At 39.2% G+C, this 27,505-nt stretch overlaps 2 protein-coding genes across 11 annotated transcripts; one reads left to right on the plus strand and one right to left on the minus strand.

Annotated features, from left to right (window-relative positions):
- Positions 1 to 313: 313 nt before the first annotated feature.
- LOC111267063 (uncharacterized) lies at positions 314 to 15,046 on the minus strand. Of its 6 annotated transcripts, XM_022845032.2 has the most exons (7): positions 14,514 to 14,826; positions 12,913 to 13,195; positions 10,543 to 10,688; positions 10,149 to 10,337; positions 7,486 to 7,668; positions 2,676 to 2,742; positions 1,231 to 1,391 (listed from the first exon to the last, which is right to left on the minus strand). In XM_022845032.2, exons 2-7 carry the CDS (start codon positions 13,055 to 13,057, stop codon positions 1,360 to 1,362), a joined length of 762 nt encoding a protein of 253 aa, XP_022700767.1. In that variant the 5' UTR covers positions 13,058 to 13,195; positions 14,514 to 14,826; the 3' UTR covers positions 1,231 to 1,359. The 6 variants fall into 6 exon arrangements, with proteins under 6 accessions (XP_022700762.1, XP_022700765.1, XP_022700763.1 ...); XM_022845027.2 differs by lacking the exons at positions 2,676 to 2,742; positions 14,514 to 14,826 and adding an exon at positions 14,908 to 15,046 and having other exon boundaries at positions 314 to 1,391; XM_022845030.2 differs by lacking the exons at positions 2,676 to 2,742; positions 14,514 to 14,826 and adding an exon at positions 14,908 to 15,040 and having other exon boundaries at positions 314 to 1,391; positions 12,913 to 13,086.
- A 123-nt stretch (positions 15,047 to 15,169) lies between these two features.
- Smox (Smad on X protein) lies at positions 15,170 to 27,193 on the plus strand. Of its 5 annotated transcripts, none has more exons than XM_022845022.2 (10): positions 15,170 to 15,259; positions 17,406 to 17,522; positions 18,893 to 19,062; positions 20,894 to 21,135; positions 21,354 to 21,460; positions 21,775 to 21,969; positions 22,517 to 22,713; positions 22,942 to 23,071; positions 23,315 to 23,562; positions 23,732 to 27,193. In XM_022845022.2, the coding sequence occupies exons 2-10, from the start codon at positions 17,484 to 17,486 to the stop codon at positions 23,853 to 23,855; spliced, it is 1,452 nt and encodes a 483-aa protein (XP_022700757.1). In that variant the 5' UTR covers positions 15,170 to 15,259; positions 17,406 to 17,483; the 3' UTR covers positions 23,856 to 27,193. The 5 variants fall into 5 exon arrangements, with proteins under 5 accessions (XP_022700757.1, XP_022700758.1, XP_022700760.1 ...); XM_022845023.2 differs by lacking the exon at positions 15,170 to 15,259 and adding an exon at positions 15,741 to 15,851; XM_022845025.2 differs by lacking the exon at positions 15,170 to 15,259 and adding an exon at positions 15,890 to 16,572.
- The last annotated feature ends 312 nt before the right edge of the window (positions 27,194 to 27,505 follow it).

The following is a 27,505-nucleotide window of genomic DNA, read 5'->3' on the forward strand; positions in this document are numbered from 1 at the left end:
TCCTACTCTTTGACCGGTATCTGAATTTAAACTATTTTAGTTCGAGAAAGAGCTTTTTCTAGTTATCAGAACTTATTAGGCTAGTTAATATTTTCAGCAACAGTATCAGAGTTCAACTTTCAAAATTAGACGTATACTAACTTGAGATACTACAGTGGTTTGCCGTTATTCTCACGTACGCCACAACGTCCGCAAATGTTTTAGCTGATCTTTATTAAACACTCCTTAATTTGTGTCTTATATACTGCAAACTACTAAGATATCTAATTTAGCAGACGCATGTACATAGATTTATGGAAGATCGTTACAGCAATTGAGTACGCCAAGTAAATTAGTTTTATTATTATTATAATGAAATATTAAATACCTGAAAGACATCGTGTTTCTTCGCACGAAGCTTTTTTCTTCCTGTCCTTACTACGTTAGCCTAATTACCTAGCATACCTAATCTACGGTTTAAAGGATAACGTTTCTTCTCAGAAAGCGACCGAATAATCGACAACATCATGCTTGGCTGAACGATTTAATTTTCTACGATTTTTTTGCATAATAAATTGCTTGTGGATGACCAAAAGCAACAATGGTTAGTTACCTTCCAACGGCAACCCGATTTAAATATGAGCAGATTTGTTGACAAGCATTCACAGGCTTATTTCAACAAAGCAAGTTACTCTTGTACTAATGTCAAATTACGCTAGAAGCCATTTGATACACGTTTATTAGAAAGCAAATGACAGTAATCATACGTCAATAGACAAATGGCAGTATATTGTAGACAATGTCGTTGTCTTTCCGTTGAATACAGATATAACATTTTTTTCGGGATCTGTCAGATTTTACTCATGACGCCGCGCAACGTACCGCCATTGCCCACTGCAAAAACTGGTGCCCTACGATTGTCATGCCACAAATACAAAATTCCTCAAAATACGGAATCTCCAGATGTCCTATTAATACTCTATTCCGTCACGGAATTACTGCTCGCTTTTGTTTGACTTTGCATGTGCTTTTTCAGACGGTTCGAGCGGAGAGCGAAGATCGTAATTTGGGATGATTGGTCGCTGTTTTGATGTATCCACTTTTATGATATGTGGTCCTGATGGATCTGGAATCCCAACATACGCTAAACTCTCATTGTCAATTCGGTAGGACGTCTCTTTCCTTGGTCCTAGAAGAGGCAGTCGACGATCGCCGCTGGCAGAATACAGTCGTAGACCAGTAATAGGTTCAAGTGGGGGTGGTCCAGCATTAGATTTACTGGACGAGTCATAAACGAAGTGTGTATTACCGGAAGTGCCACTTTGCAATAAGCTGGTGAAAGTGGAATAGGCCCAAGCGTTGTTCCGCGGCCCGTGCTGATTATCCACCATATGGTGCTCGAGCTCTAACACCTAAAACCAGTTAGAAACAGGTTTTCATAGACAGAGCTATTCAATGCATAAATTAGAAAATAGATAGCATTTTCGCTGCTGAACATTGCATTTGTCAACATCCTGGTGCCCGCCGTAACATTTTGGTAGATTAATGGATCGAGTATTTTTTATTTCAATTTTACTTTTGATTGCATAATTTCCTAGAACTATTTCTATGAATTTTTATATTATTGTTAACACGCCTCAGAATTTAAATTCTGAAAAGAAAAAAAAAACGCATTACAGCTTAATTTTCCGAGATAGAAGTTAAATTCTTATTACTCACAGCATGTAACCGAAGTAAGCCTGAATTCTGAAACCTCATGTTAAGTGTATACTTTTCAGACTTCTTTTCTTAGATAATATCAATTGAACGAAATATATGAATGAGGTCGCACCCCTTTCCCGTGCAGAAAAAAACGTTTTTCACAAGCGTCGAACTTTCGAGTTGCTCCCGTCTGTATATCCGTCGTTATCAAGCTTGCAGCCTCTAGGGGCCCGATATCCATCTATGTTGCTTGCAAAAGATGGGCACTTCGTTTCGATGCCAACGGATAGGAAATCTGTTCTCACCCAAAAAGCGGGGTATTTTTATAGCTAAGCTTAATCTGTCAAAGGGCTACTACTGCCTGTTATCACAGTATTACGACGTGCAAATCAGCTAAGTGTAGACCAGCGTGACATTTCTCGGAAGAGCCTTCTCTGTATGACAAGATAAGGTCCATGTTCATCCTCTACACAAACTTAAGCATATATAAAAACGCTCGCAATAGGATCCTTGTAAATGTGCCTAAAACAACTAACAGTGATTCTGAAATAGTATAGTTCGTGCGATCTGCTAGTTTGCTCATCGCGCTACTAGGCAAACGATTACCCTAATGAAGATAAACAAGGATGCGCGTAATTTTACAGTCTAAAAATGCTTCTACTGGAGGGAAAAGAGCATTGAATCAAGCCCTGCTTCCAACGCAGCAACAGATCGTCTACATGTGTGCAGTTTTTAAGACGTCTGTTGGACGCCAACGGTTACTCGAACGCAGCCAGAATAGGTCTTTTGGCTGGAAGAAGATGTTCCCCATTCTTATGGGTCAGGGATAAATTGGGAGAAGGAGATTCGGAACCGTAAACTCAATGGCAATTCCGAAACACTATCAACGATTCATAATGATGCCTGATTAGACGCGACTTTCGAGCAAGGACATACTGAAAAGACACGCCATCGTTTCCATTATGAAGTTGTTCTAGAAGCCCAAAATGTTGAACCTTCTAGCCTACACAATCTGGTTCGGAGAGCTGATCTGACTGGCTCACTCGTAGTCTGTGCCGTTTCCTGAAAGGAAAAACTTTACTTGTAAACTTTTATTCTTTCTTATTTAAAGATGTATTTCGGATTGAACAGGAGTTATATCTCACTCACGCTGAAATTCGAATCACGGAGACAACCCGAAACATCACGGGATAGTTCCTGCCCAGTGTACCGTTATCATATCTCGCATGGAGAGCTGTCCCAGATCTTCAGTGGAAAAACAAATGCTAGTTCGAGCAATTTCTGCAACATCTGCAGGTCACTCGTCAGAACGAACGAATACATTGCTAGACAAATAACCGAAAGTTGTCTGTGTGCTTCGTTTATACAACCGTATAGATGAGGTGTAATAGACTCGACGAGTCCTTCCCAATCGCATTGAGTGTGCTTCTATGAATTCGGACTTGATTCATAAGATTTTGTCTTCACTATAGCAGCCCTAAGCTTGTCCGTCCAACTTCTCAGCTGCCTTTCTCTTATATCAGTGAATTTTTCCGAAACAGTTTTTTTGAACCTCAATGTGAGAACCATAAGTTTGAAAAAATAACATTTTCTCTACAACTGAAACAAGTGGGCGTCGAATAGACTCAGCAGGATCAGTACAGGCGTGCATTCGGGAATGTCGACGACTTTAGCCAGGCCGGCGCGATACAAGTTCTCAACCGACGGCATTAAGTGAAGAGGCTAGTAGGCCTTCGATGTGGCTAACACTGAGCAGCAATGCAAGAAGGACCTAACCGTTGTCTCTCTGAACGTTACCATCGGAAAAACATTTATAGGAAAGGACAGGCTCGCTGTCAGATGCGGCTAATTACACTGTAAGATGTTCCACTTGCATCATTCCAACAGATTCTGCTTACTCCGCAGCATCAGAAACTATCTCCGTGCTCTCGATAGACTGGCTTTTCCTAACTGTTTGAGATGCCACACCGAGAAGGCTATGAAAAAAGATCGCAGTCGATTGTATATACCGTTTAAGGCCTCCCAGGTGACAATAGTGCTTGGTCTCAGCGCTCTCAGCCTCGTAACTTCCTAATTTTTACGGCTGCCTGTGAAAATTAGGGGCTAGGAGGTATTAGAAGGTCTAGAAAAAGTGGGGGGGGGGGGGGTAATTGACTCTAGTTGAGGTAGAGCTTAACCTGTACAATCTTTGGGTGCCATTGTTTTTGACACTGAATCGAACATATTACAATAAAGTACTGTCAAAACGAGGCGCTAAATCATTCCGTGGCATTTTAGGGCACTCGATCTGAGAGCGCAGTATAACCGAGCAGATAGTAACTCCCTGACTCCTCATTGTGTGTGGCTGTTATTCACAGCAACGCCTTGTGGTACGGCCTAGTATAGACCTCTATGGTTTATACATATTAACACGTATAAACATGTATAAGAAAAACAATTTGTTTTACAAATAGAAGCAAGATAACTGAACACTTAATTCTCGACGGGAATCACGCATTGTAATAATGTCTACGCTCTAAAACTCTAAAACTAAAAAAAAATCAGCGGCCGCTCTGTTACAACACAAAAATCGTACTATAACTAGAGATAGTTGGACTACAAACAGGGCTAGTTACCTGATTAGTTCCTAAATAGTTGAAGATCCGAATCGTTGAAAATCACTATCTTAGAGAGCCATATGCTCTTCAGTAAATTCTCTGAAATGTCACTTCATTTCACAGTGAACTGCTGCCAGCGTATCAGGGCAGAAAGCAATATTTCAATGATCATCAAAGTTCCCACAGCCCGTCAACCTCCTTGTATGTTGGCTCTTCTAGGAGACCTCGAGTAGTATTTTTAGATACGGGTAAAAGTACAGTAGCATGATATTTTGGGGAAGCAATATTTTGTCACCAAAAACCCTTCGAAGATCACACCTATGGACTCCTTTTGATCACTGTGGATACCGTAGTTCGCAATCTAAGTGCTGGTTACCTCACGGATAAGGCAGGATTAGTACACCTTGCAAGCAACGTTAATGTTTTCTCATAAGACTTGAGCATCAGCGATATTCTTTTGACGCTTACTCATCATCTGAGCGCCCAGACATTGTTTTCTTTACACGTGCTGCTTTCACAAGCGACATTCCTATGGTAGCGGTTCGTGCTGATACGTTGTTGGTAAGCTGCTCAGCTTATCGACTATATTGATTTACCCGGTACAACAGAGCTTAAACCATCTGTTCTAAACTCCTAAACCCCTACGTGGTGTTACCACATGTGCATTCTTCACAAAATATAAGCCACCACAAAGTAGATGTTTTGGGCACTGCTATGCCATTCACAACAGCGCCGAGACAGACAGCGACACCTGCTGCTCATTTACCTTTCAAGCTTCGGCCGATCAAATGGCTTCTTCATTATAAGTTTTCTAAGGTTTAGGTTCAAGCCACTCGAAAACGTGATGCAAAAATTTGATACTTGGAAAGAAAAACTCCGCATAATAATCGTAAATTAAAATTAAAATCTACAGCCAAAAAGCGGCCTGCGAAACTGCAATATAGGAACCGAGCCGTTTCAATACAGGAAAATATCGATCCGTATCAATCCAGTCAGAACGGGCAGCGCTATTCAGGCTAAGTTTCACTAAGAGCAGACTATTGTCCCAAAGCGTTTGCTCGATAACAAGATATATTTTGTTATTAGTATTTTCAACCCTATATATCAGTAGCGGAGTTAGTTACAGGAGTAGTTAAAGATCTTTAACTACGCGACACTAACAAATGATTTGGATCGTAAATACTCGTTCTGCGTGAAAACCGGTGAGTTTACTTCGGGAGAAATAAGTAAAAAGGGAAAAATAAGAAAAGGATCCTTATTTTAATTTCGAAGATCAATGTTCATTGGTTACATTTTTGCTTCTCGAAGGCTGCAGCCGTGCGGAGATATACGGAATGTTGGCGACGACATTAGGCAAGGAAACAACCTTGCGACATTGTTGAGCATTGTTGCGACATTGGTGGCATTGTTGAGTAGGTTCAGACGTAAAGAAACGGTAGTACTTGCAACAGCCATCTCTACTGCTATTAGATGCTCGGCTGTTGTCTCAAAAGACTCATGGACCGTTCGCACGCAGTCTGTTTATTTGATGACAACGCAAGACCGTTGCCACGCCCCAGTTACTCCCTGGATTGAACAAAACTATTCAAGGCTGACTTCAACCCGCTTATTTTTTTCCGATCTGAATCTGTGTGACTGCAGGGCTTTCCGTTCCCTTGAAAGAGCAACTGGTAATATATCAATATATATAATACAACTAATTCACAGAAAAAGATTCGCCGAATTCGCTTGTAACGACTCTATCTAGAGTCGATCAAATTGTTTCAACTTGAAATTACGCGCAGCTTTAAAGCGAAATATTTTTAAGCGGTCATTGATCTATGAAAGCGGTGTTCTTTTATTTACAAAGGTACAGTACATGTTATTAAAGATCAAACACATGTTGCGACTATCAGTACGTTATAGTACTACCTCTTGTAACGATATCCTGTCGCTACACTTTAGGACATGCCGCTAATGCAGTGAATGTTACCCGTTACCACACACGATTTCATCCGGAAAATATGGATGTTTGTTATGTCTTGCTTTTCCCGATCTTTTGTATGATTTGATGATCTTGCTTTCTCTGTGAGCAGCAGCCCAATGTTATTGGTAGCGAGTAGTCTAGTAGTACTCTAGAAAATATGTGACACGCGTCCCATCGTGCATGAGAACATAGTCACCATCAGAGAATCATTTTTTGGTTTGAGACAGAATATTGCTCTCGATAACCTCCTGCTGGTCCAGCATCTTATGTGCAAAATGTATCATCCCAACGCCTTGATCAGAAATCATGAATTATATAACTTTTGATAGATATTTGATTGGTAGTATAAATGGGTTAGTTGTCAAAAAATCGTTCGCCAATACAGAGAGCTGATGAGAGTTTTTCCGAAAATTTAAAAATGGAATTCGTCTGACACTTTTCCCAGTTCTTAACGACCTATATTTTTTTTATTTGCCCAATGAAAACGCGCTTGCTCGTTTCATTGCAGCACCTAACTCATGGTTTTTTAACAAATTTAATACCATAAAGGTAGCGTTTTTCAGTCAGTGGAGAACCGTAATTTTCCACATCATAATAATAACATAATAAATCCACGCTCTTTCAGTCTGCTCTGGAGTACGTTATGCGAGACGAACTAATGTTTTGGACTTGACAAATAATAAAAAAACGGCCCTTCCACTTCGCGTACAGTTCATTCGATTCCTATCACTGAGTTTACGCAACGACAAAAGCAATGTCGACCTATTATAGATCTATAGGCTACCAGTGTAGAAGGCTAAAAACCGTTCGAAAACATCTCGTTTAAATTCTGCGCAATCGGCCGTTTAAGCTAACCGAATTAGTTTATTAGTCTACTTGATTGAGCACCGACTCTATGTATTTTTATCTATAAATTCTTCTGCAATTACATTGACGTTCCTTCTTTCACATGTATTTACGGGTGTCGATGCACTGCATGTAGAAAAAAAAGCGGAAATACATCTTCTAAATTCCACTTTTTTAGGCTGTTGACAGGTTTGGATGATGTTTATACAAACTGAAGAACAAGATGCAAAATGGACATGCTACATTCCTTTATTCACTCTCGAAGTACTTTTGTTTTTGCTTACTACGATTATTTTAATGCCTAACTAGATAAGCCTCACAGGTACCAGAGCACCAAAAGTATTGAAAAAAAAAATCAAGTCTTCATAATCTTCATAGTTTACTCATGAAACAAACCTGTTCATGAATGTTATACATTCTGGCGGCCGTAGCAGATAAAATCTCCTGATTCTTGACTATAACCCTACGAAGCAACATAGCTTGCGACGTCGGATCTGTTTTCCCCTCAGGTGCTCGCATGCTTAATATCTGCTTGACTCGAGCTGCAAGGTTTTGCATCCTTCTCCTCAGGTCTGTTGCCTGTTAACATAAATTATAATTGTGAGCAATACGCAAAGCGATCTTTCTGGTTAGAGCATTGGTGGGCGAAAGAATTGGCGGATTTTCGTTTCTAGGAAGTTTCTAAAATGGTCTCTGAAGTAACGATAGTGACTCGATAAAATCGAGTTACGCTAAATCCTGTACCTTTGATGCACCTCAATATATTTCTCCGATTTCGGTAATTGTAATGAGTATAAAACATTCTCGCACTGGGAACTTGCCCCGTAACTTACAGACCGACAAAATCTTATTCGATTGACACGTCAGATTTTCTATGAAAGTTACATCCCACGGAATTGGGTATTATTCCCAGTATTGAGCCAAGGAGGCTAACAGTGAACAGTTATCAATATTATAAGAGTAAGCAAAAAGTTTTCGCGACGATCCGATTCACTAGTCTAAGACCGAAATCAGGTGATAACGAAGAAAAACTAGGTTTGGCTTATTCACTGATCGCCACACAAACGCTAAGATGAGCCTAACGCTTCTGCAACGTTTATTCGTTATGCAACTATTACGACAGGCGGTACTCCTAACACTATCACGTAAAATATAACGGTCAATTTATGTAATTTCGTTTCCGAAGTTTAATTTATCGCCTATTATGTTGCGATTTAGTAAATGTTGAGAAAGCCACCAATTTTTGACACCACTGATCCGTTCGCTACTTTAAGTCAGTTTTGGTCCAGACTTAGTACAGGTGATGTTAGAGGCAAAGGGGTATTTGCCCTTGTTGTAACATGGTTCTTGTGATTGTATACTACTATAAAATACTACAATCTTGGCCTTTTTGGGTAGCCATATTCTGAACACGTTGTGAACCAACACTGCGTATCCTTATCAACTACAAAGTAGGCTTCACTTACGCATGGTTATCACCACCACGAGTGGCCACACATACAAACTGCTATATCTGCTCAACATTCATTAAATATTTCAAATTTGATGTAGTGCTGACATAACAACGTCGTGCTATAGATTTCGCCAAGATACATCATTCCAGAACGCAAGCGTTCACTTGCCATTGGTCTTAAATTGGCTGTGCCTTAAAAAGCAACCGGAAAAGTTCGTTAACAGTTTCCCTGTTATTTTCCAAAGGCTTTCGTCTGTTTTGACACAGTCCAGTGTCCATCGCACTCATGCCCTTAAGCCGACCTAGAAACCCTTTGAATAGATGAAATACCCGAATCTGTATACGGCAGACACCAATGACACGTTGTCAATATCATAATCTGCTCCTTTGATTGGGTCTCAGCAACTAGAGGTTAAACATCAAGAAATCTTCGTAATGCAGATAAACCGATCATCCATGCTGTATCCGTAGGTGTAATCCGTATCATATTCTACGCAGATATTAATGAATCTTTAAAACAGTGTTCATACTCACAGGCTTTGTTATTTTGCTTTTTTCTTATTTACTCGTATTTTCTCAACCCTTCTGTTTCAGAATAAGGGGAGCGAGAGAGATAACAAGCATCCAGCAGCAAAATGCGACATTAGTAACTATGTGGGAACGAATCCATTATTGTATTAGAGAACCCATGAGTTTTTTTTAATTCCTAAAAGATTTCTAGACCTTCCACAAGCGCCCTGAGGGTCATTTGGCGATCTTCCAGCACGAGTGGTTTCTCATTAGTCTTTGTAGCTACTTATGACACGACGCACAGAACGATCCCGCTTCGAGGCTTTCGTATGTCGCACTTGGGAATTCATAGCCTGCTCCGCACCATTTGTGTTTCTAAACTCGTGTTCAAGTGCAGTACGCAAATTTAATTGACATGAAAGTTAACCTATGAATAGCAAACGGGCAAGCGAGTGTGGTGTCATAAAAACAGCCCTAAACCAGCCGTTTGTTGATTTCAGCTTTAAATAAGCTGGCCCAGATAGAACACGCCTACGTGTTTCGGTAGTTGATTTCTTAGCTCTATCTATATGGCGCATTTCTGGGAAAACTGGTGGTGACATTTGTCGCAAAAACGGAATTCAGGTGTATTAAAAGGTGTCTGCGTGATTCTAGTATTTACGTCATACGTTAAATCTCTCTGCAAACTGCCAGAACATATAATAGTTTTCTACACTATAGACTATGTCCTCTCACACAAAGCATCGGCCAATGGGCCCTAATTATATAGAGCCCTCAATGCTTACTTGGAGCGATTATGTCACAAACGTTCGCCACATGAAATACGACAGTTGTAACACACACACTGAACACTAACGAGATCGTATTAAGTCGCTTCTGCTATGTCGTGATTTTACAACAGTAGAATTCGCAATCTGCGTATTTTTTCGACCACGAATAATTTTCGAAGTAGTTCTCTCCCCACATTTATTCCAATTAAAAGCTGTAGATATATTGCCTCTACTTCAATTATCAATCTACATCTTCACTGCCAACCCCATTTATGTATCTCTTGGATCCTGCCCTCCTCTTATATCAAAAAGGAACATGTCATCACCACAAGGTTGAAGTAGGAACTAGCAACAATCTCCTTTCCCCGAGGCGGAAGAGATTCGAAGCCTGAAAGTGTTTCAAAAAGTGCTCGTTCGTCTGCCATCTTCAGCCTGAGATCGCCGATTGCGCTTTGCAGTGACTTCAGGGTCGTGCCGAGCTGATATAGACGCTTCTCCAAGCAGTCGATTTCACCCTGAAATAAAAAAGACAGCCTTCGAACATGTTTATGTTCAAACACAGACGCCAAATGTATTCGCAATGTATAAATAATTCGGGGAAGTAGAATAATATAACCCTTCTGAGATAGTGCTTTGTATTAGGACACCTGCGATTCAAAATAATACAATTATTTTTCACCATTAAAAAAATGATAGATTTACAGAATTGTGACGGCACACCTTAACTTCGATCCATACTACCCCCGCCATGGCAGGCAGACTATTCGAAAAGTCCCGTATTTCCTTTACTCGTCGGGAACACTGTTTTGCGTGATTTTCTATAGGTTGCGGTACCTTTGCCCATTTTGCTCGCGCCCAATAAGCCTCTGTTGAAAAGACCATAGGATTCTGACGATTATAGAAGCATCGAAAAACAAGCAAAAAATATATTCGCAAGTTCTGTTCGTCCGTGAACTTGTTCCGTTTAGTCATAGCATAAACACTACATATTCGTACAAACGCTAATGATCAGTGTGTACTACAATGAGTCCACGTGATAGCACAGTGAGTAACTTGATTGTGTGCTAAACTTGCGGACAACGGGCACGTAGTGGTCTAGATCTGAATCCCTGCCTAGACACTGTTGCATGTTCGGAGCCAATCGTCCCAAGCAATGTTTACCGGCTTGAGCACCGGATGAAAAACATGAAAAGTACTATAATGACAATAACATGCGAGGGATTTTCAAAAAAAAAGGCCAGATAAGACAGACAAACAAGGATTACTGTACACAAGTATGAAGAAACGTCAATTATTTGGAGAAAACGAACTGTCAATTACCGTTAGATCAGAATGTCCTGTCTGCAACAAAAAATAATAGTGACATCATTAGGAGTGCCTTACATAGGAACTATACTAAGCTTCGTTGACGGAGCCCAATAGAAGTAATGATGGGCTGAACACCTTTTGGGCCGGCGTGATCTGGGTAGCTAATGCGCATCTGTTATGCTAGTAAGCCCCAGCGTCGGCAAGAATTATCAGCAAGAATTTGTGGAAAATTAGAAATGATTAGGTATTAGGATTAATTATATTATAATATATACTGATAATTTCTAGGGTCTTGTATGGTTGCCATGCCACTGCGTAGGTCCGCTGAAGATACCCACCCAGTTTGGCTTCTAGTACGAGCCAGCCCTCGATTTTATACCTAAATGTCCCAAAAAATTGCAAAGAATAATAAGTTTAGCTCATCAACCTCTGTCCGAAGGTTCACATCATCTCTTGAACGCTTTCTGGACTGCCGCAGTCATATGTGAATGTTCTGGTCGCTCAACGAATAATGCAGACTTAAAGCATATTCTCACAACATCGTTGTATCTTTTGCTTTCATTTCCAAACTGAAGAGTTGCATTAATTTCAATATATGTTACTGTCAGAACTTCACCACCACCGCAATCTGTCCCGGAAACTTTGAAATCTACGAATGTCCCCTACAACAACAACAAAAGATCCATATATGTTTGTACAATATAATAAACTTCCAACAAGGTTGCTAACTTTGGCAAGAACTTATACACCGCACCTCCGTTCTTATCGTACCTGCCGGAACGACACTATTCAAGATCGCTTATAGTTAAGACAATTAACGAATACACGGAATTCGTTTCGGAATCAAGGAAGTGAAAAGTATAACACCTAATACGGTCTACTATTACTCTTCGGAATAAAAACTGCATTTTAAAATCGTACAAATACGTTCGATCTGCTCTTACATGATTGGATACAACCTTGGACCTGTTGCCCATTTTGCAATAGGCATCGAGCGTCGATGAGCTGTGATGAAATAGGCAGCAATTATGCTGTAGTGATTCAAAGCGCATAGATAAAAACTAGCGCTTTCAAATTTCTTAGGAACCATGTTTATATGTCTACTACTGCAAGCTTCTGTTTGGAGTTTCATGTATGTTATTGCTCCACCACGAGAGTAACCGTGTCTATGCCCGGATTCGAACCTAAACCGTGACGTGTTATCAGCATATGACTAGCATGCAAGTACGTTGCCCACTCAGCTATCACGGGGCCTACTGTAAATGATGTATTCGTTGAAGCATGCCTATTATTCATTTTGCTAGCGGTCATGCAATGCATTGCATAGATGTGTTAAGTATCATTGGCTGAATAATTTGTTGTCAACCTTTGTTGTCCACATATTACATACGTATACATTATCATTATATCATGATTATGTATTTGCATGTAGCCTCTATTAACACAATGTAAGTTCAAAACTTTTGAAACCTCAAAACATCGCTGACGACCGAAGTTTGCAAGCAAGCAAATAAAGTATAGATACACACTTACATCTCGTGCATCTCATTTCAAGAAATGCCTTATTGGGTTCGTATTAGTACTATTATTGATTGCGTCTGAATGCTACGTACAAAAACGTAATTGAACCTAGTCAGTAGTAGTACAATGTCATAACGAAAAACACACAATAATAGAACAGTTAAGAATAAATCTTTGTAACAAAGTTCACAAAATTTAACTAACTAATTTAAATAACTGGACTCTAGCCTATCAAATGCAAGGCTGTAGCAGCTTTTATACCTGAACTAGTCGTTTCAGATTCCTTCGCAGTTTCTTTTGTCACTGTCGAAGGATCCTTTACATCTTCAGCCGCTGTCAGGCTTTTTTTTTCATCCTCTTTTTTAGCACTTTGATCCTGATCCGATTGAGCTTCGTTTGTCGACATGTCTCGCTCAGCTTTTCAGAAATGACCATCTAAAATACACATTGTGTCCACTGCGTTCTTCAAACTACATAATGAGCAACACAGAGGACCGCCAGGCTCAGGGCTAATACGTCGCCGATAAATTTGATTCCGATCCAACTTAAAGAAGATGTATTAGTGAATATAATTATTCAAATTTTATAAAAACGTTTCCACAGCTAATACCTTGTCAAAGTTGGAAATCATATAGGATATATAAAAATATTAAAATTTTTTTACGATATTTACATTAATTATTAATACCTATTTTTTCACCTCACTTGATTTCTGTGGACATCATTTCTTGGGCGCATTGCATTATCATTACCTAGCAATGAACAAGTCGTATGTGTGAGCAATAGAGTGAGAAGCGATCTCTTATATTCGTTGCCAGGTGCAAATTCGGCAAAACAGCCACAAGAGTGAATAGAATTTTAGAGAAGGCGGCGCTAAACGAGACAGAAATGAAGTTGCGCGATCGCCTACAGCACTCGTTAAAGGAGAAGAGAAGGCTGCAGTTGGCACTGTCCGACAAACATCTCCTAACTTACTTGGTTTGACAGTGGCTAACTATGGTTTAACAGTTTTGTATAAAGGCCCAGTTAGAACACCTCTATTTCTAATACTCCCTTTTGGTTTGGCTAGATGGTTTAGTAGATCAATGTATATGAGATATTATTACCAGCAAATCAAGGAAACCCTCCTCGAGTTTTTACGTCCGGTACCGCCGTCAGGCATTCCATCAGACAAAGGGCTGACTCCCAGCATGAAATGACCCGTATGTCTATGCTCGGGTTCGAATATAGACCACAATGTCTACTTAAGAAAAATCAAGAGACACTACACAAAAGATAACTGCCTTTAAAAGTAAGCTCGAATTATAGTTAGAGTAGATGATATTTTTATCCACCACAGTTTCATTTATTATTTTAGAAGCTTTACTTGTAATTACGAAATTTAGTCGAAGATACTCGGCTGAGATTTAGCATTATTTTTCGAATGATTTGAGTTAATCAAATAGAGAGTTCTGGAGTTACGACTGAGCACCATAAATATCATTAGATCCTTCATTCATAATATATTTAAAGTGTGTTCTTCTGGGCCACAGAGTATTCGTTAAAATACAATAACGGGATAGAATGTAGTGCCTTATCTGCTGTAGCTAGCAAAAAGGGGTAAATTTGTGTTTGGCTATGGAAATTAAGGTCTACCGCAACAACGTTTTAATTTTATGGTATACAATGCATCTATTATATGTATATATTTATTCTTCTTATATTATTATATACTTGAAATATATATATATATATATATAATATATATATATTATATATATATATATAGAGTATATATAATGCGTTAAACACGAATCTATTACTATACTACTACTACTACGAGTATTATTTTGCTTGCAAACATTTTTTTCAAGTTCACGTACTTAAACATTATCATTATGTTGGTATCGAGAATCTACGTTGAATGAATATCGATTTTCCACCTAGTTACTGCTCTGATGGTGTATCTTCTCGCCCCCTTGTTCTACGTTTATGACCACCAGTTCCCGCCACTTCTTGCCAGGTCTTTCCGCTGGCCGTAATGCCATAAAGTGAATTGACAACACACGTCACGATCATCAACTGCTTGTTATGGATGCGCAAGTCCATCGCATTTGCTTAAACAGCCAACACTACATTCGTTGAGCGAGCGGAGCTCGCACTCGTAGCAGACGAAAAGTGATGCAAAGATCATCGCTATGACCTTCTTCAAAACATCTACTACTGGCAGCCGGATGTTTCGGCATAAGACACAACAACAAATTTTGGCAAACCTACCTGAGCGAGTAAAGAGTGAGGGTAAGCACCCGGCCTGAGTGAGAATGTCGCCGTCTGGGTCGGAGTCCATCGCTGTCTGCCAGTTTAGCTCGGTGCGGCCCGGCCCGGCATCTTTGCCGCAGTGAGCACTGTTTATAGCTGACGGCACTAGTGATACTGTGCTGTTGTTGTTATTATTCTCACTGCGTTATTGCTCCTGCTGTTGTTACAACAGAGCAGCGATGCCATAAGACGTATACATATGTATGTTTTTGTTGTTGTTTCGGGAGTAATTGTTGTGAAAGTATCGTGTGCTCCGATCGGGAATGCCGATCGTGTTGATTTCGCAAAGGGTTGGACCCGTCTCTTTGTAGTGAGTATTTTTGTTATCTTCCTGGTTATACTGTTAGTCGGTGCAGTGGTCACTGGAAAGCTACAGGCTATCTGCAGAGTTGTGTAGCATCGTCTATTGGGTTCGCCGTGAGCTCTCGTCATTTACAGACGACCATTATTATTATTGTTACTGCTGGTACCCCCGCTGAGATACACTTTTCATACGGGAAAGTAGGTTCGGGTGTTTTCCCGAGCCGAGAACTCGTTTGTTTGAGTACCGTTGGTGATCTCGGTTCATAATAAGAGACGCGAGTGTACGTCGAAACTCCTTGCCTGTAATATTGCTCAGTGTTTTTGTCCCGTGCCATCTGGTATTTACCGCGCGGCTATGGACTCCTGCGTGTGCGCGTGGTCATCACATCATTTCACAACGGCAATAACAACGACAACTGTAAGAGCCACCTCGATTAGTACTGTTACAAGCCTGCCTGGTTACCCTGTTATCCACGGTCGTCACGCGAACGCTGAGGGCCTTAGTCGCTCCGTCTGGTACTGACCGAGCGATCGAGTCAGCAGTGACTGTGCTGACGTTTACCGGCGAAGACGGCGCTAACAACAGCGGTAGAAGAAAGGTAAGAGTCTACGACGGCGCGTATATCCCACTGCGACCGGTGTCGCTTGCTGGAGAGAAGGATCCAGTCATCGGCGGGAGCAAGAGAATCCCAGCCATATCGTGGAGGAGCTAGGTACTCTAAAGTTCTTATACAGGTAAATAGAAGTGTACCGATTTAAAGGACAGAATCGCGGCCAGCCAGTTGCGTGGTGGACTTGATTAATAATAACATCGCTCCCCGCGAAAGAAGAGGGGGTTTTTATCAAATAACAACCGCAATGTAACCTCATCAACAACAACATCGGCGCCCATATTAGAGAGAGCTAATTATAACGACATACTGGCCAATAGTCAGCAGCTAGAGCGACGAAAAGACATTGACGGACGGCAAAGTGACGTCGGCGACAGGCATTGCCGCTATGGCCGCCGTGAACATCATCAAAATATTGGCCATTAGTTCCGGTCCCTGTTGGTACTGATATAAGCAGAGGGAATCGAGGGCGCAACCGTGACCGCCACTGCCGTATTCTCCCCATAGAATACAACACGTTTGCCCTGGAGGGCAGGCAGCGGTTGGGGAGAGGAAATGGACAGGATACAGACAAGCAGAGACATCATTCACGACCACGACGACCATAAGTAGGCGGCGGTAACAACGACAGCAGATTGGAAGTTCTACTGCTGTGACCACTGTCGCTTGAGTTACTGTTGCCTACGATACTGCTGCTGCCTGAAGACAAGTACGTGCTAGTGCACCGGCCGACCACAACGTGTCGTGGCTGGGAGCGCAGCAACTAGAAACACTGGTGCAAAACAAAGCGCGTCATTGCTCATATTAACATCACTGGATAACTGATGCAGGCGCAATGCCCCTGGTGTTGTAACACATCGTGAGCGAATTCGGCATTAAAAAGTTTAGTGTCTAGTTCATTTTCGATCAGCTCCCAAAAAAGCTATCGTCCAGAGTATGTTAGTAGGCACATAATAGACGCTTATTAATAATAACAACAAAGATAGATTATTAGTATTATTACAGAACGAAGATTGTTCTTGTTGAACACAATGGCAAATAGAGAAATACCTACGTATATGTACATATATACAAGACATGAGAGACAATGATACAGAACAGGACAATCTACGGTTAGACAATTAATCGATTGACGCTGAAAGTAACTCATCACCAGTTTCATTATGACACCACAGTTAGGAAGAACGACGCAGACACTAAAGGAAACTTTTGGGCGACTTTCAAGATAAAAGCTACTGACACCGATCTATTGGCATGCGTACATAAATATGTGTTACCGTTTTTTTTATTGTACGTAGCGTAGGCTACCGGTCGTTAAAATATCGCCGTGGGTACCGATGTAATATAGTATATATTCTATAGGTGAGCTCTAGTTAACAACAAGCCTGGACGACCCTAAGCTTTAATAATTTGATATACAATCGACTGCTTAATTTTAATGTTACAGATTATACCTTACAGATTGTACAGAGGTACCAAACCTTGAATAATTTGTGTATTGGCAATAATTAATGTTGGAATAATGTATTCGTGCTCTTTTAGTTTCAGGTGAGCAGAGTGAAAACCAGGAAGTGGAGTGTTTACACGGTAAAGTCTGACAATTCACCCGAGTAGACCAAGATGGCTTCAATACTGGCAAACGCATTTCAGCACCCCATGGTGAGTCGCACTTTTGTGACCAATGAGGTTTATGACATTGGTTATCAGTTTCACTCTTAAAGGTTTGTTACCATTCAAAACGTCGAAGATTGGCAGCCCTCAGAATAAAACTGACTACTATAGCAAGGAAGGAGAAGTCGCTACTACGACAAAATTCCTCTCCAGTGCCGAAACCAGAGTTTTTTTTATTGTATTTTAGAAGGTAATGAATGAGAAGTATAAGCGAGCAGCGGTACATAAAATATATATTTTATCGTTTGACTATTTTAAACTCTCACAACCTTTGAGCAACAAATATTTCAATAGCGGATTTTTCTAAAGGAAGTCTAATTAAACAACGTCTCGCAATGCATTTGTTAACGTTCGAATGCCGCTTATGGCGTGTGTACATAGAGATATTATGGGCTACGCCAGTTGAGAGGCCGAATGTGCATACTGAAATGACAAAAGATAATAATTTATGCTAAAAAATAATTTCAATCGAAACATATAATAGCCTTTCTAAAATATTATGTTGACTTCCAGCATTTTTTCATTGAAATTCATGGCTAGGTTCTTTGTGTTGGTTGATTGGTTCAATAATAGATATATCACACTCATCGTTTAGATATAAATACTATTTTATATTGTGTTAAGTGTTACAACGTGTGAGACAATGGGCGGGGGACTTGGCATAGGTAATATATGTTTGTTTCGGGTTGGAAAATCCGTAAGTAATCGACAAAGTCTTTTGCTTTATTCTCTACTTTTTAGTTAATTGATAAAATAATTATCAATTATAAATTCAGCTGGAAGTAAGTAATCAAATTTAATATCAATGTTTTGTGTGCTGTACTTTTTTTGTATAAGGAGATCAACAAACCCAATTAACAGTTCCGCTGTTTTAACTCTTTGAATGATCTCTTCCCAGCGATTCATTGCTCTAGATTCCACATCCATGTTTGTTTGTCACTTTCATTAGACATTTGCTTTTCATAAAGGGCTTCGCGCAACTGTGCTCATTGTTGTTTTATTTTCTTGCAAAGAAGGACCTCTTCGTCAAGCAACCAAAAAAGTAAATCAAGACAGTATTGCATTTTAAGTCAAGTCCGATATGTGTATACCGAAATAGTAAGCTGTTCGATGACAGTTGTTGCAAAGATCAGAATGGAAGAATATCAGGTCAATTTTGTCTTGGTATGACTTGAAGAGTCTATGGCCTGTAACGGTTTCCGAATCATTCTTGTCATTGCTTCTTAGATGGCATTGATTAGTGCAATCGATAAATTACTTACATAATGTAAACTCTTTTAAGAGACCCTTGATTCTACGGATATATGAAGCACATGAATATCTGCTTTGTTTGCTATTTGTCATTTTCATCAATACAGGTAAAAAAACTGCTGCAATATCGGCAGGGTGGTGAATCTGATGAGCGCTGGGGAGAGAAAGCTGTGCGCGCATTGGTCAAGAAGATAGCGAAACAGGGCACAGCACTCGAAGATCTTGAAAAAGCTATCGTTAAACAAGATCCCAATACATCGTGCGTCACCATCCCACGGTATTACGATGCACCTAGACGTTAATAATCGAAAAGCTAAAATTTAGGAAGTAAATCTGCGCCGTCATCACACCCAATGTTTCTTCTATCGAACCGGCTGGTACATTCAAGAGCATCCCTAGACGTTTGAACCATATTCTTAATATAAACAATTGCACCGACGAAGTAGACTGGTTTGCCGCAGCTTGAGTGAAACCAGTGTCAGAAGCTCCTGTCGTATTGTTTACTGTTATTTTTTAAATTTATTTATTTAAATTAAATGATGTCAGTAATTCTGTTCGAATAACCTTTGTCCTTACATGGTTTGTTATATCTAAGGCAACTCCAATGAAGTACTTTGGCGCACCACCCACATCATATAATTTATTGAAATGCTTTTACTATTATTAACGCTAATTAACAACTTTCGTAAAAGACATTAACTACCATCAGTTAGAAATAAACTTACTTAATGTCTTACTAAAATTTTTATATACACGACGTCGCTAACCAATAACGAAGATGATGATTACTAACTGTTTCATCATTGAGTACTAATTGAACAAACGAATTACTTATTGTTTATCTAAGCATCATCATGCCTTGTAGAATTAGAGTCGAATACGAAAATCTTGCAAAAAAAAACTTGCAGAAGCGTAAAAGATCACACGAATAACCACTTCACGTAAATTGAATGTCTTAAAAATCTTTATATATATATATATATATATATATATTTATTATGTTCAGGCAACTTTTACTGAATATGATTACATACTTGTAAGTAACCAAATCAGCTAAATGTAAGGATATAGCCTACTGAGTCTTTTCTAATTTTCATTCAATAATAATAACTGCGGATTGTATGAAACTTTAATTTTTTTTAATTATAAATTTTTAATGATAGCAATGAAATTCTATGCAAGTGTAATAAATGTATGGTCTGTTGAACAAATAATGCAGATAGTATTTAGTGTGTATACTTCTGTATCAACAAAGAGATTAATAATTAATCAGATTGACTCCATCGTTCTCTGCCTTGGATGTTATGCGTGAAGTTGCGTTTGATGCATTGAACTCAAGGCGCCAGCTTGAGTGTAAACACTGAGTCAATCACAAATGTGAATCGATATTTTTCATTTCTTTTCAACACTGCGTCGGCGGACAGAACGATTGTTGCTGCGTTACATATTAAGGAGTCATACAGCGAGATAAAAATAAACCGATTAAATTGAGGAGATTACCACCGGGAGTAGATATGAGACTGGGAAGGAGGTCCAGGCCCAGTTAGGTCTTAGTCCTGCTCATATAAACTCTATATTTGAAGCCAGTTTTGTCTGGCCTGTAGAGCATTTAGTGAGAGCTGTTTGCCTCCAAAGACGGAAGAGTAATGAAGTCTTTTCAATCTTGTCGTTCTTCTTTGCACTCATATGTCTCACTAACACTCTTTCCTAAGGACAGTGTTTTCAACTAGACTTTTACTAGAGTCCCGTGTGATGATGAAGTGCATGATATGTTTTTCTGCAACAATCCACTTTAATGCATTTCGCATTACTACAGCTGTAATTTTGAATTCTAAATTTATCGTTAAATTGAAGTGAGAAGTAAATTGTCTATAATTTACTGGCGTACTTTCTGTTAGGGGATTTTTACAGTTTATTCATTTGACGTTTGCTGCATTTTGTTACTATAACAAGAATGTTGATATCCAACTTTGATTACACAAGTGGTCATCGACAAATGAGTAGTTCGCTTTACAGTTCGAGGTATGAATTCATTAATAAAAGTAGCCTACCTAGTAAGTTACAGAACAAGTCAACATGAATATTATGCGTTTTGTCTATCATCGCAGTTCTATGGATGGAACGCGCGCACAGTCAACTTCTCATCGCAAGGGTGTCCCACACGTGGTCTATTGTCGTTTGTGGCGATGGCAAGACTTACAAAATGCAAATGAACTACGTCCAATGCCCCAGTGTCACAGTGCTCGCACGGTTCATAGGGGTCCAGAGGATGTGGTATGCGTGAATCCTTGGCACTACGATCGGGTTCAAGCCCCACCACTGCCTACTGTACTTGTACCAAGATATAATCGTAAGAAACGTTCTTACGTTGTTTGTCTTTCCAGTAATAACAAAAAAATGTTGAAAATTTTTGGGTTTTATTTTACAACGCGGCTATTGTTCCCTAACAAGGCTGTCTTACTTCGTTTCGTATGCTTTATTTTTTCATTCAAACACCATCCTAAGAAAGCGTTTGGTTTCGAATATAATTTTTAATTGCTATTTTCGGGTTGCTCTGGTCATACGTAGCGAGCGATGTTCCACCAGGTCTTTATGAACTGCCCGAATTCGACAACTCGGTGCCTGAGAATGCAGAATTTCCACCTGACACTCCGCCACCCGGCTATATGAGCGAAGTAGGTATAGTCGTACTATTGGAACGGCTTTTATTATAACATTTAAATATGTATCTAATAAACTGATAGGTTTTGCAATAGTTTTTTTTTCGGTCCAATATGAAGTTCTAAAAAATGTTGGCTCTTTAAGAAACGAAAGAACTGGGGCGCAATTTTTGAGGAAATGCCTTTAATTTGTTTATCGCTGCGTAAGTTTTGAGAGCAGGAACCAGTTGTCTCAATTTAATATTTCAAGTTTCTCGTGTTATTTATTATGGAAGGAAAGTGTAGGTTGACCTCACAAAGTCACTATGATGTTTCCTTTGCAAAACCAGGATCTGTCGTCTCCGGGCTCCCCACCGACAAGTCCCGAGTTCCGAGCCGGCAGCGGCTCAAATATGGCTATTCACAGCAATAACAATAACAACAACAACAACCTTCAGCAGGGGGGACAGCATACGCACGTCACCCAACAGTCTTCGCTTATGGATCAGCAGTCGCCGCACGGCATGGATAACATGGACGCAATGGTATGACTTATAAGATTATACGGTATTGTTTATCAATACAGCACAAGCATATTCTTTCTTCTTTTTTTTTGAACCGAAAAGGCGTTTTTCTCTTGTATACGAGTCAAGCTAGACTCGTGTAGCCTTAGAGAGAAATTCAATATACTACAAAGAACATCTTGCTCGATAATTCTAATTACCACTTCATTTATTGTGCTGTGTATGTTGATGGTTAATTGAAAAGGAGCGTTTGTACCAAAGCGAGTTTTGAGGAGGAACTTGAAAAATTAATTTTTAGGATCGATCTACCTTCGAATATTTGATTCGGACTGTTTGATGGATAAATATTTTTTGTCAGCAGTACTCTCACATAGTTTTAGAACAAGGTAGATAATGCTAAAAAATGATGGAACCATCACTTCCGTTGACAGTACAAAATAGTAGAGAACGAGACTTGAAAACGAACCGGTTTGGCCATTACTCGAACTAACAAGTTACGAAATTTGTATTATGCAAGTTGGTTTGATGTTTACTCTATCGATTTTATTGTGCAACTTACGTTTTACAGGGAACCCCACAGCTGGCGACGCCTTCACCACCCCCAGCAAATCTTAACAGCGTCCCTGAAGTTGCCACCGACGTAGGCGAACTTCATCCTGTCACTTACACCGAACCGCAGTTCTGGTGTAGTATCTCGTACTACGAGCTAAATACTCGTGTTGGAGACAGTTTTCATGCATCGCAGCCATCGTTAACCGTTGATGGGTAAGCTCTTCGCTTTTTCTTTTCGCTCTATTCCTTTCTTTATGGTAGACTAATATAATTCAAAATGAAAGATCCTCGAAAATGATACTTTTGTGGCGAAACGAAAAATATGAAAGAATCCCGGTTAAAACAGTTATTTACTATAGCGCATAGAAATTAATTATATTTAGCTTATGAATTATTATGCGCTTTGCGTAAAATAGTTGAGCATCGTTTAATGTGTTCCAGTTTCACGGACCCCTCAAGTTGTGACCGCTTTTGCCTTGGCCTGCTGTCCAATGTAAACCGCAATCCGGTTGTGGAACAGACGCGAAAGCACATCACGCGTGGAGTTCGTCTTTATTATATCGGAGGAGAGGTATGTGTTTTAATATGGATGGAGTGATTAATTAGTTGTTTATATCTAGCTAAAAGAACTAAAGGTCTCTGCTTCCAACCATGTCGTAGAGACATAGTATACTACGTGCGTGACGCAAGCTTTGTTTACGCGCCAACAGCTTGGGCTAATAAATATGCGAAGAGGTTTTACTCTCTGCATATTTATCAGCCCAAGCTGTCGGTCCAATTGGATTATTTAGTTTATTTATGCTTATTGAAACAGGTGTTCGCTGAATGTCTTTCGGAGAGTTCAATCTTCGTTCAGAGTCCCAATTGCAATCAACGCTATGGTTGGCATCCTGCGACGGTATGTAAGATACCCCCTGGGTGCAATCTGAAAATCTTCAATAACCAAGAATTTGCTGCCCTTCTCACGCAAAGCGTATCCCAGGGATTTGAAGCAGTTTATCAACTTACGCGAATGTGTACTATTCGGATGTCGTTTGTTAAAGGATGGGGCGCCGAATACAGGTACATTACACATGTTATTTTAAAACAGCTTTTATCACACCATTTTTCTTGTACTGTATTTAATTTTTTGGGTTTCAAATCCTTCGCTACTTCGCTAGCGATAAGACCGTATTTAACGCAGATGGTATAAAGTAAACTTTCTGATTGTATTTTCATATGAGTTCTTCAGGCGTCAAACGGTGACCTCAACACCTTGCTGGATCGAACTTCATCTGAATGGGCCACTTCAGTGGCTTGATAGGGTTCTGACACAAATGGGCTCTCCGCGCATGACTTGCTCCTCGATGTCTTAACTCGAATAAGCAGTTGAAGCTGAAGGTTAACAGCACATGCCGATAAATCCGTGTCACATCATGACTATTCTATCGGTCGAAAGACAAGCAGAAAAGAATGGTATTTCTTTACAACAAAGAAATTATCTATCTCGTGGCTGGTAGAACAATGATATGAATATATGCTCAACGGCCCTCGGCCAACTATGTCGAAGGACCAATTTCGGTACAAGGACAAGCACCATATGAGGAGTAGCATTCATGTGAAATATATATATATATATATATATGGAGGAAGAGAGGGAGAAATATGTGCCGTAGATAATTACTGCTTAACACGTCAGGTCTATAGCGAACTGTGTATTGTCTAAGATTGTCTTAATATCCATTGTTCTATGACAGACATCATGAATTGAAGTATGATCATGTGAAGATATAGACGACAGAGATCTCTGCTAAAAAGCTCTTGCAACTGGTCGATGTTCACTGTTGAAAGACCGTTGCCATTATTATACTGGCAATACAGGAGAAGTTCCGGCAATGGATATGGTCGTTGCAGCAATGCTAACACGCCATGATGAACTATATATATATATATATAGTTCATCATCAGAAGGGTATACATATATACCCTTCACCACATTTCCCTTGTCGAAATATTACAGACACAACGGAACGGCGTGAGGTTACTTGCTGTGCCCTAATTCTCTTAAACCAACATACTTTTATAGCCCGAAGTGTCGTTCAACACCTGGCAGTGGAATACCCCACCCACAAACACACACAGTCATCGCTTATAGGCGCGACTCACAAACTTACAGCTTATGGTAGAGCATGAATGAATATATTATTACACAGCATCACATGGAGAAATGAGTAAAGCAATTCAATGTTACCTTGCAGATTTTGCGAATACATAAGCGAGGCGTTAACTAGTCAGGGCTTAAATAGATAGTGATTTGGCCCTCTAATCAAATATTCGTTGCGATCAAACGCTAAGTAACCAAATTCGCTATCGTTCGCCCACTTCTATCCATCCAACGAGCCGGTGCATGAGTCTACTACAGTTCTAAGAGACAATTCTGCAGCTTGAATTTTCGGCAGACTGTATGTAGCTCAACGTCCCGACTGCAAAAGCTTCAAAATCTACACAAAATGGCACCCTTGTGTAAATTTATGGACATGCCAGAGGTCGCCTCTGTGCGTCTTGTATATTTACGCTGCTATAATTGATATATCAACATAAAGACCAAAAGGGCCGACTATCTGTCAATTCAAAACATACTTTATTCAAGATTGTTTGGATCGGTTCTTAAGAAATGTCTGTCATCATTGATTTCTTGAATAAAAATTTGGCTTGCGGTAAAATGAAACCTTGTAAATAACCGCCTACAGAATATTAGATCTTTAATACTAGTGTTCAGATAAAACGATGAAGTACTAGCTCAATAAGATATTTGTATGCACTCTAACTAGGATGTGCCATTATCATTTCATTTTTGGCAGTAAAACTGTAACACATAGTTGGTTGATATATATGACGAATAGATAAATAAATAGTGCTAAAGAAAGCATACGAGTGAGAAAAATGACAACCATTTTCGTCGCCAGATTGAATAAACAGACGAATGGGCGGACTTTGGGGCCCATAACGAGAGCTCGTCCACCAATTTTCTGTCGGGGACTAATTTGTGGGCTCACGAGATCATTTGGTACTAATCAACTAATGTTTTGCTACGTGCGAAAAGCCACAACTATTTATTTATTTGTCTGATATATATATATATATATATATATATATATATATATATATTCTGTATTTGTATAGCGACATTTTTGCCTTGTGGGTTTCTTGTATTATTGTTGTAAAGGGAGGATTTTCACGCACTTTGGAGCACTTGGGTTTAAAGAGGTATAAAATGCGTTAGAAGTATAGAAAGAATGTACTGAAGTAGAAAACGATAAAGGATCAAAGAGATTTAAGTCGTGTTAATGGTAGTATTGCTGTTGTTTTATATATATATATATATATATATATATATATATATATAGTGTCCCACCTCATTACATTGCTAAAGTGCTAAAAAGGGAGAAAGTCCCCTTAAGTATTCATTCAGCACGAAGTGAAATAAAAAAAAAAAAGGAGAAATTGGACACTGTTTGTGAAAACATAATCATTTTCTGCTCATTGTGTTATAATAACATTCATCACCAATAATTAATGGGGGTATTACACACAAATGCTGTGAACATTTTTAATACTATAATAGATTGATATAGCAGCCAACGGGAAGACATATATGACATTTTACAGTATACTCTAAATGTTGGGGTGAGGTAAAAAGGATATAAGTAGTAATAACGGTGCAGTATAAAAATATTACAGCTATAAGGCAAAGAGGTAGATTATTAATATGTTATGTATCCAATTCTGTTAACTTGAGCAATCGAAACACTGAGAACAACGTGAGAGAACGGATATAGGAGTCGAGAAAGCGATGTAGAGGAACTGATTGAACGCCTTGCTCGACCTTGGACTAACAGACAACAGTTATTGTCATTTTAATTGTAATTGACAGCCGATTGTGTGTACCGATGTATGAATGTGATATTTAATATAATACGTGTGTTTCTCTATATACAGAATGAACAGAAGATCGCCGATTGTAACAGAGAGTGACCGGATAAAAAGAAGATGGCGTCACTCTACATTTGTTCGCATTTTTTCCGTCCCTTTCCCCCGATATTTGACAATGCTCATAAAACGTATAACATTAATTATAATAGCATGGGTAAAAGCGGCACGCTATACGATGACAGTGGTTTAGCTCGGTTGACAAAGCAACAATAAATACAAGACTATAACACGCTAACGATAATATAATAATTATACAATGAAGCATTAATTTTATTCATTAAATGGCTGTTGTAATGTACGGCCATATTACGTAATGGTCGACATATCGAGCTTTTGCTATGATTTGTATTATTACTATTATTGTCGTCGTGACTTAGATTAGCATTGTTTTGACGAGCACTGTTGTTGTCAATAACGTTTTTTGCACATAGATATGTGAACAAAATGTGGTGCCGTATCCTCGCACATATATCCTTTTCATGAACATTTTTGCACCTGTGCCCTTGTGAGAGTAATAGTGGAAAGATACACGGAAAACAACTACAATGATAATTATGACGTAGTTAATAATTGATAATAATACTAACAACAACAGTGACGATATATATACACGATAACGACAAATACTGGTATGTAGAAATAATTGTAATGGTATTCGTAATATTGTTGTTGTTTTGTATGTTCTTATTATGATTATTTCTGAATTTATTATTGCCAAAAAGTGAAGAGTTGGAGAAAAATATATAAACCTATTAAGATGCTTATACTCGGCAATGTCACAGTGTTAGTAGCGCGTCGAAGTGTTCAACGGAATCAGCGATTGTACTCCGTGTCGTGTGTTAGGCAGACGGCTGTTGATATCTATTTAATTCATTATTAAATACGATATCATTGTCCGAGATTATCAACTAGCGCGAATATATTAGTAATAAATTCCTAGAAAAGAAGGATAATTAAAATGTGTTATTATCTATAGGTAATCTTAATTTAAAATGTGAAAAAGTAGCTTAAGGTAAATGTTACGACAACTGGA

The sequence above is a fragment of the Varroa jacobsoni genome, unplaced genomic scaffold (genome assembly GCF_002532875.2).
Source record: "Varroa jacobsoni isolate VJ856 unplaced genomic scaffold, vjacob_1.0 scaffold_1143, whole genome shotgun sequence".
In the NCBI taxonomy this organism is placed as follows: Eukaryota; Metazoa; Arthropoda; class Arachnida; order Mesostigmata; family Varroidae; genus Varroa; species Varroa jacobsoni.